The 9,579-nt window shown below is 60.5% G+C and overlaps 1 protein-coding gene across 1 annotated transcript in view; it reads left to right on the forward strand.

Moving 5' to 3' along the window:
• Positions 1 to 5,239: 5,239 nt before the first annotated feature.
• PIAS4 (protein inhibitor of activated STAT 4) overlaps positions 5,240 to 9,579 on the forward strand; it is a 19,396-nt gene continuing 15,056 nt past the window's right edge. The window contains exon 1 of the mRNA XM_011381909.2: positions 5,240 to 5,699. Within this exon, the coding sequence (XP_011380211.1) occupies positions 5,276 to 5,699 (424 nt within the window). The 5' untranslated portion in view covers positions 5,240 to 5,275. The remainder of the gene's footprint in view (positions 5,700 to 9,579) is intronic.

Below are 9,579 nucleotides of genomic sequence, written 5' to 3' on the forward strand. Positions count from 1 at the left end.
CCGGGTGCGGGAAGGGAGGCCGGGGGCGGGGTCCCCAGACCTCACCCCAGTCTTCGCGCCCGGGTTCGGCCCCCGGGCTTGAGGCGGGGTTCCCCCATGCCAGCCCGAGCAGTTAGGGTCCAGATCTCCCTAAATACGGGTACAGGGCCGAGCCCCCTGGCTTCAGGCACACTCCGCCCGGACAGCAGGGTGGGCTGGGCTGCTTGTCCCCTCCTTGTCCGAGCTGGGGTCCGTGCTCTTTGGCCCAGGGGAGTAACTTCGCCTCTCTGCGCTCTATGGCACAGAGCGCTGGCATTTGGGTCTCAGCCTCCCCTCCAGCAGGCTAGGCTGGGGTTGGCGACTCCCTGCTCAGAAGGGTCCCCTGATCTTCCTGCCACAGCTTCCAGCATCCGGACTGATGAGCCAGGGTCCTGAACCGACCCCATACGTAGCGTGTTTTCTTGGGGTCTGTACCCCAGGCTGGAGTTTGGGGCGCTTGTTGGGTTCTTGCTTTGGTCCCAGAGCCCCGCCCCCTTCGGACGCCCTCTCTCTCACCCCCAGAGTGGGCGCGGTGTTAATTGAGCTTGCCCTCTCTCCCGGGACGGAGCCCTGACCCCTCTTCTGTCCAGAGCTTTTCTAACTCCCTTCTCTCAGTCTTTTCCCTTCAGGACGTCGTCGGTAAGGCTTTGGACTCCGCTCCTGGGGGCTCTAAACCCCGCACTCGCAGTGTCAGACCCCATTTCCAAACCTCGGCTGCTTCCCTATGCTCCCCAGTGAGTCTGCTCAGATTAGACGCCCTCCCCGCACAGCCCCCAGAACCCCAGCTTAGTTCTCTTTATGCACCCAGCTCTGGCTTCTGAGCCGCCCCCCACCCCCCGCGCCCCTTTTGCTGGTTTCTGTGTTGATCCTTGGAGGATCCCAGCTGGTTCCAAGATGGGCCTCTTTTGTAGGTTAGCTCCTGGTGCCTCTCCCCACACTCCAGTTTGAAGTCCAGGTTCCACAGGCCATAGATGCCATCCCTCTCCTAACGTGGGGCCCTTTTAACCTTGGGGCTGAGCGGGGAGCATCCCAATCCCAGGAATGCACCTTCTCCCAGCTCCCCCTTTAGGTCAGGCGCCAATAAGACTAGGGTTCTCCCTTCCTTCCCTGAGAAGTTTACTTTAGCCGAGGAGCCCAGGAAATTGGGCTGGTTCTTCACAGACCAAGGCACTACCCCCTGCCCGCTCTGGTCTCCCCTCCAGAAGGTCCTGACCTGTAAATGTTTTCTTTCTTTGGCTCCTCCCTCTCCTTACATCTCCCTTCCTTTCCCACTGGGATCTGAAATGCAGCCCTCTAGGTTCTGTGGTTATAGGGTATTACTCTCCCTTCACCCCAGAGCGCCCTCCCCCACATGCCTACACCACACACACTCATGCCCTTCTCTAGGGTTTGGAGAAATTGAGACTTGCCCTAGACATGTGGAGGTCTGAACTCTGCAAGTCCAGGGTGGCAGCCTGAAGTCCCTGGAGCCCTGAAATTTAACCTCGTGGGGCCATCACTGCGACACTGGGTCCCCGCCCCCACCCCAGCCATGGAGTAGGGTCTGACTTTTTTTTATACCAACCAGGGCCTTGAAATATGATCTGATGAACTCTACTTGACCCTGTGGTTGCTGCCCCCCCCACCCCAATTAAAACAAGTGGACCCTTTCTTCAAATTCTCTAAAACGTGAGCCTCTGCTCAGGGGCTTGAGACCGCTCGCTCCATCCCAGGAAGCCCTCTTTCTGGTTCAGTCTCTTGCTGTCACTGTGGAGTGCCTTCCACATAAATGAAATGTACCCCTCCTTTAGATGCTTTTCCAGGCTCTCACATTAATAGCTGGAGATTTTGTCTTTGGGGATGCAAAGCGGCCTTGTCCGAGAGGAAAATGAGGGGGCTTGTTGATGAACTTGGAAAATCGAGACTCTTAACCCAACCCGAGGCCCCCGAGAGGGGTGGGGGAGGAGAGGCTGGCGAGTGAAAACTCTGAGATACTGTAGCAGTTTGTACCAATCTCTAGTTTTCTAGAGAGGGGCCTTAACTTTCTCTAGGTTAAGCTAAGCGCAGCCGTTCTATCCAGGCGGATGTTTCTCTGCTGCTCCACAAGAGCCCGGGGTTTTGCCCGGGGAAGCTGTTGGGGCCTGGTGCCGTTTATAAACACAGATCAGAGGGGCAGGCAGGTCAGGATGAAGCCTTGGCAGGAAGTGATCTGCCAAGTGCTTGGGGTTTCTTCCTGAATGCTTGCGCCCCCCAACTCCCCCCCTCCAGTGTCAAGGGCAGGCTCCTTGGTGGTGGCAGCTGCTGAGAAATCTGAGTCGTGAACATATGGCAGCTTGAGGGGTGTGCCCCAGGATGCCGGTGTGGCAGCTCCGGATGTCCAGCCTGCTCAGGGCTAGGCCTCGGCAGGGGCAGGGGGCTCGCAGGGGTGGGATGATGTCAGGAGATGCGTTGTGGCCAGACCTCCGAAAGGCCAAGCCCACCTGCCTGTGGCTCCATGGTGGGCGGTCAGCTTCCACATGACAGCACCTCTCCCCTCGCAGGCCTTGGGCCTCTTCCAGAAGAAACATCTTGTCTGCGAGCCTTTTTTTCTGCTCAAGGTAGGAAGTCAGGCCGAGGGAGGTGAAGCCTCTTTGTTTTCAGAGCGTTTCAGACTCTCTGAGGGCCAGCAGACTGCTTAGGTCCCTAGGGAGGGGTGTGCCGGGGAGTCAGAGTCCCCAAGGCGCCCAGGCAACTGGTTGTGAGTGGAAGGAAGTGCCCTTTGGAGCCGGATGGACCCAGGTCCAAATGCCCCCCGCTACTGATACAGGGAGGCAGTGGGCCAGCCACGTCCCTTTCGGAGCCTCAGTCCTCTCACCTGCGTGATGGGCACGGGTCCTCGTGAGATTCGGGACCGTAAGATGCCCCTGTGGTGCTTGGTACCCGGTGGACATTCCGCATCCGTAGTGCAGGAAAGGCTCCCCCTTGAGATTTCGCGGGCAGGACAGGCAGCCCCTTGTACCAGCAGCAGGAGCCTGGCGTCCAGCTGGAAGGAGTCTTAGAGTTCCCATCTTGCTCTGACAGACGAGGAGCCAAAAGCATGGGGAGGCCTGACAGTGGACCCGGGGTCATCTGGGCACCCAGGGGAGAGTCTGGATTTGAACCCAAGGCTCCTGAATCACTGGGCCGCTGTCAGACCCCACAGTTCACCCTTAAACAGCCAGGAAATGGGAAAGCCCAGAGCCTCCTGGCATTGAGGCCGCTGTGTCAACCTTGGCAGGGTTCCCACCCACCTCCGACTGTCAGACTTTCTCAAGTTGAGTTTAAGCGATTTATTGGTTTCTTTGGGAGCTGTCCTGCCCCACACGCGCCAGCTTTCTGTATCCGCTCTCGTCACTTGCACTGTTGTTTCCCGTCCCCTTGGAAGTGTCTTTCCCCACCACGTTTCATTCGGCACAGGCCAGCTTCAGGGCTCAGCGTGGGTGGCCCCGAAACCCTGCTAGCTTGTCCCTAAGGACACTTTGCTTATGAAGCATATTGGGGAGCCCTCACTCCCCTCAGTGTTCCAGGGTCTCACAGAGGTCAAGCCCCCTCCAGGCAGCCCCAAAGAAAATACCGAGATCAACTGTGCTCTCGCGTTGGTTTGATTTAGTTGGAGGGGCCCTGCCAGGCCTCATTCATCACTTCGCCACAGCTCAATTAACAGCCTCTCCAGCTGCTGGGTTCCCAGAGCTTGCCTCTCAGACCCGTGGTTCTTAATCGGGGCTGATCCTGCCCCCAGGGGACTTGAGGGTATGTCTGGGGGACATTTGTGATGGTCACAGCTAGGATTTAGAGATGCTCCTGGCATCGAGTGGGTGGGAGCCAGGGATGCTGCTCAGCACCCCACAGTGCCCCGGGATGGCCCCATGGAGATTCCAGTGCCCATGACCAGCATGCCCAGGTGGAAAGAGCCTGCTTGAATGATCAGCAGACATCTTGGTGACATTGACAGTACTCAGCTCCAGGCGGATGCTGGGGGTGGTGTAAAGAGCAGTGGTCTCCAACCTTTGTGGCACCAGGGACCGGTGCTCCCATGAGAATCTAACGCCTGATGATCTGAGGTGGAGCTGAGGCGGTGATGCCAGCTCGGGGGAGCGGCTGTAAATACAGATGAAGCTTCGCTCGCTGGCCTGCCACTCACCACCTGCTGTGCAGCCCGGTTCCTAACTGGCCATGGACTGGTACTGGTCTGCGGCCTGGGGGGTTGGGGACCCCTGGTAAAGAAGAACCACCTCTAGCGTCAGATTTGGGTGTGGGTCTAAACATTGTAACGTGGAGCTCACACCAACCTGGCAGGGGTGTTTTCAGGATTAGAATTAAGTTTATAGTCAAACTGCCATCTCAGTTCCTGGTAGGTGGTTAGTATTAAGTTGTGGCAACTGTTCTCTAGATCAAGGGTCCCAACCCCCGGGGCCACAGACCAGTACGGGTCCATGGCCTGTTGGGAACCGGGCCTCACAGCAGGAGGTGAGCAGCGGGCGAGCAAGCCAGCGAGCGAAGCTCCATCTGTATCTGCAGCCAGCCACTCCCCAGCGCTGACATCACCGCCTCAGCTCTACCTCGGGTCATCAAGCATTAGATTCTCAGGAGCGCTAGTCCCTGATGCCACAAAGGTTGGGAACCGCTGCTCTAGACCAAGGGGAAAACGTCTGCCGTTGATGGTGGTTGAGCACTCAGTCAGCTGTGCACAAGTTACCGCATCTGGTCCTTCCCACGTCTCGAAGACGTGGATCCTGTCATTCTCCCCACACACCCCCAACGAAGAGACCGAGGGTCAGAGAGAGGCTATCAGTGTGCTCTGTCAGGGAGTGGCCGAGGCTGAGTACAGGCTGTTTATGGGCAAATCGAGACTCCCAGTTCCTGCCCCGGGGTGCTTTCAGGCTTGACGATGGGGAAAGCGAACCGAAAATAGAAGGCTGTCGGGGTGGCAGTCAGCGTTGCTGCGTTGGCGATGCCGAGGGAGGCTCGGGGAGGTGGAGGACGAGGGCTGAGCTGGGAGGGGCATCGCAGGAACCGTGGGCCAGCAGAGGAGGCGGGACCAGGCCCCAGCCAGCGGGACTGCTGAAGCCACCTCCTCCTGGGCCCCCACCCCCACTGGCCAGAGCGGAGGGGGCCTCAGGGCAGGACCGGGTGGCAGCCGATGGGGTCTCATTTCACCGTCCCCCAGCCTCGGCCCAGGCAGCTCCAGGAAGCCCCGTCCGTGGCCTCCAACTGGCAGTGTCTCCCTCTGAGCGTGTGTCTGTGTTGCTCTTCCCAGAACATGGTGATGAGTTTCCGAGTCTCCGATCTTCAGATGCTCCTGGGTTTTGTCGGCCGGAGTAAGAGTGGACTTAAACACGAACTCGTTACCCGGGCCCTCCAGCTGGTCCAGTTTGACTGTAGCCCCGAGCTGTTCAAGAAGATCAAGGAGCTCTACGAGACGCGCTACGCCAAGAAGAGCTCGGAGCCCGTCCCCCAGCCCCACCGGCCCCTGGACCCCCTGACCATGCACTCGACCTACGACCGGGCCGGCACGGTGCCCAGGACTCCGCTCACAGGCCCCAACATTGACTACCCCGTGCTCTATGGGAAGTACTTAAATGGACTCGGACGGCTGCCCGCCAAGACCCTCAAGCCGGAGGTGCGCCTGGTGAAGCTGCCCTTCTTCAACATGCTGGATGAACTGCTGAAGCCCACCGAGCTGGGTGAGTGCCCGCCCCCGGGGCCCCGCGGCCAGCCGTGCCCCTGACCCGGAGCGTTTCCGGGGAGCGGCAGGGGCCCAGGGGCGGCAGAGGGCCTGTCCCTTCCGGGAACCACAGGGGCCACCTCCGGGTCTTTAGATCAGTGACCTAGTACTGTGTAGTAAATCACCCCAAATCTCAGCAGCTTGAAAGAACCGGGGGTCTCAGTTTCCAAGGGTCAGAACTCTGGAATGGCCTGGCTGGGTGGTTCTGGCTCAGGGCCCCTCGTAAGGTCACCGTCAAGGTGTCGGACGGGACGGCCTCATCGGAAGGCTCGACTCGGGCAGGAGGGGCCTCTTACTCTCGTGGTCTTGGGGGTCGGCCGAAAACCCAGTTTGCAGCACGTGGGCTCCACAGACTGCTCGAGTCCTCACGGTGTGGCCGTGTGGCCCACTTCCCCTGGACCTGGCGACAGGGTGAGCGATACACGACCCAGCTGGAAGCCTCCGTCCTTTCCATAACCTGAGCTTGGATGTGGCACCTTTGCCTCTACCACATTCTGTCGGTCACACAGACCATCTGGGACAGTGTGGCAGGGGTTACACCAGGCTGGACCACCGGGGGTCAGGGGTTGAGGGTCACCAGGAGCCACCTGGGAGGTTGGCTTCCATGCTCTCACTTGGAACAAAGGGGCCTTTCCTCTTTTCCCCTCCGAAAGGCTTGTTTGCTAGTAGGTGGCCTTCGAGAGTAACCTTCCGCAGGCTGATCCACGTGGGCCGCTGGTCAGGGCATGGCTAGGCGTGGCTAAGAGGTGGGGCAGTGACAGGGCTGGAGGAGGTGATGCCAGGTTCCGTGGCTCCTCTCTGTACTCATTTCTCAGTCCCCCATGTTGATTGAGCACCTGCTGTGCCGTGGGCCTGTGTCATACCTGGTCCCTCCTTGGCAGCCTTGATGACAGAGCTGGGGCTGGGGATCAGCCTGGTGTCAGCCTCATGCTGCCCAAGCTCAGGCTGAGGAAAGCCAAGCAGCCCCGGCTTCCTGGGCCTCCAGTGCTCCAAGTGGAATGCCGTGGACTTCTTGTTAACATTCAGGTTGTCCCTGAGCTTTTGGAGACCCTCCCGTTGTCTCTTCTCCCTGTCCCTTACATCTCCCTCTCCCCAGCCGTCCACATTCATTCACTCACTCATTCGCGCAGTGCAAATTCGAGCACCTGCTGAATGGGATCCCCCCAGCCCCCTCGTGTCCCCCACTCGTACTCTCCCTGTCCCCCGGACGCAGTAGAGAGCAGACAGCCCCCCAGCCTGCCCTATGGAGGGTCCCTTCTCAGGAGGCTCCAGCCAGGACCTCCACTGTGAGTCCTGCCGCCCCTTGCATCTCATCACCCACATTTCCGGTTCACCCCCACATCTTTGCTCAGCCCCTGCTGCACACTTAGCCCTGGTCATGAGTTGGTCCCTGTGTGCTGCGGCAGAGGTCACAGTCCCTCCACGCCCTGCCTGTCATGCCCCTGACTGCGTTGTTCACTCCCTCCCATCCTGCTGACCCAGCATCCTGCCTCACTTGGCCAGGGGGCCCCTCTGCATGCAGAGTTCAGCTTCAACCCTGTGCCAGCCAGCCCCCTCTGTCCTGCCCTAAGTGGGGGGACGGGAGAGGGTGCAGCTGCCTCTCTCCTCCTACCTATAGCCCTTGGGCTTTGTGAAGTTGGGCCGGAGGGGCCATGGTTCTGGGTGAGGCTGTTGCCGGTGGTCCTGGCCCTGGAGTCTGAGTCCCTCCACTGCCTTTCCTCTGGCACAGGAGGTGTTCCTTGCCAGCCCCCAGACAGAGAGCCGCTTGCCCCAGCCACACCTGTCGTGGGGTTGACGTGGCACTAATGGAGACTCAAAGCCCCTTCCTGGCTGCTCCAGGATGACTTCCCCTGTCTCTGCTCCCCCCACCTCTCTCTGGATGCTGGCACCCATCCTCCCCACACTGCTGGGTTCTGCAGGGGACTCTGGAAGCCTCAGGACTGGCTGGCTGGCTGGTTCTGAAGGTCGAGCCGATGTTTCAGGCTCCAGAAAGATCTTTGTTACAGGGAGGCTGGGTTTTCACTGGGAAGCAGCAGGACAGACTTGGCGCTGGGTGGGGGACAGGGCTGGAGGTGACTTTGAACTCGGGGCTGGCAGGCGGCCTCCCTTCCCCTACCCGGACCATGGGCTTCCTTCCTGCACGGTGAGCGTGCATTTGCTCCTGCCCCACAATGCATCGCTTTGCCCTGAGCCCCCGGGGACCCTGGTCACCTGATCTCCGGGAGAGTGTGCTCCCATGTCTACACCAGGAATTACTCTGCTGGCGGCTCAGAACAAAGAGGCCAACCCCGCCCTGCCTCTCCCACTACCCACTTGCCCGCCCCCGTGCCAGGGTGTACCCTTCTCTGAGAGTCACATTCTCTCAGGAATCTTGGGGGCCACCGAGAGGTGTCACCGAGCACAGGCCCTGGTCCCAAAGCAGTTCTGTGCCCTCTGTTCCAGGGCCAGCGATTCTGGCTGCCCAGCTCGCACCCCGGCTGCCTTCCCATGTCAGTTCTGTGAATTCTGCCACACTAACCTCTCCTGAGCGCCACCTTGGAGGCTGTGGCTCGGCCAGCTTCCTCTTCCCCCTTGCTGTGACCTGCCGACCACAGTGAGGCCTGGACACTCTGGTCTGTTCCGCCAGAAGAGCCGCCGGCCGCTCCAGGATGGAGCCCGCCAGGAGGACAGGAGACATAAATCACACAGAGTGGAATGTTTGGGTGGGGGAGGGGACGGGAGGGAAGAATAGAGCCATGGACCAGGAGCCCGAGGGGCCTTAGGAGACAGATGATCTGCTCCGGCGGGGGTGGCGGCTGGTGCCCAGAAAGTTCGGGAGACTGGCCCAAGGTCACACAGCGTCAAGGAAGGGGCTCCGGGGCCTCGCGCACAGTCGTCTTCCAGATTCTGACCCCTCTCTGCACTGTCGGTGCCTGCGCCCCTGCGGGGAACACCTGTTCTCACCCATGCCGAGGCAGCGCTGGACCCCAGGCCTCCTCTCCACAGGAGGAGCCTGGCTGTCTCCCCCTTCCCGGCTGGGACAGGGGCCGGCCGCCAGGCGTGCCCGGGGCAGGGCTGCTTGCTTCCAGACTGTAGCAGAGCTCGGGGGGTCAGCGACATGGTCTTGTGTCGGGCCACTGCAGCGCGGGGCCCACTGGGCATCCTGCAGCCTGAGAGTCCAACTGCAACTGGGGAGGCCCAGACCCCCCGTCAGGGTCGGGGAGAGGAGCAGCCATCACAAGACTTGCTGGCGGAAGGGAGGAAGTACGTTGGCCTGGCCAGTGCTGTTCCCGGAGGCTCCCCGCATCCTGTGGTGAGGGGCCGCCCAGCCTGCCCCCGCTGCCACCCATGTCCTGACGACTCTGGGTGCCCGCCCAGTCCTGCCCATGCCCCCTGGAGGTGGTAAGCCCCTGCGTGCTTCAGAGCCACTGGCCCCACACCGCCCTGTCGCTCAGGACGCACAGGTGTCCTTCATCCAGCCTCTGAGCCCTTTGGCTGGCATTGCCTAAGCAACAAGGAAGGTAGTGGGGTCCCCAGCCTGGCATATTTTGCCAGAAAGCTGCACAAGAGGTGATTAGACGGTGCTGAGTGAGGAACACTCATCAGGGAATGCGGGTGTTTAGGGGGACTGTACCAGGAGCCCCTCACCGTGTGTTCATGGGGAGATGGCAGTCAGGAAAGCTTGCTTCCTGGAGGAGGCGTCATTCCCGTCCAGACCCTGGGGGTGAGTAGCAATAAACTGGACAAAGAGGAGGGACAGGGTGCTGTGTTCCAGCCAGAGGCCGCTGCGACGTGCGGCACCAGAGGGATGGGGCGGAGACTGGAGAACGTGAGACGGGTGGGCCACGGGGAACGGGGAC

This window comes from Pteropus vampyrus, unplaced genomic scaffold (assembly GCF_000151845.1).
Source record: "Pteropus vampyrus isolate Shadow unplaced genomic scaffold, Pvam_2.0 Scaffold459, whole genome shotgun sequence".
In the NCBI taxonomy this organism is placed as follows: Eukaryota; Metazoa; Chordata; class Mammalia; order Chiroptera; family Pteropodidae; genus Pteropus; species Pteropus vampyrus.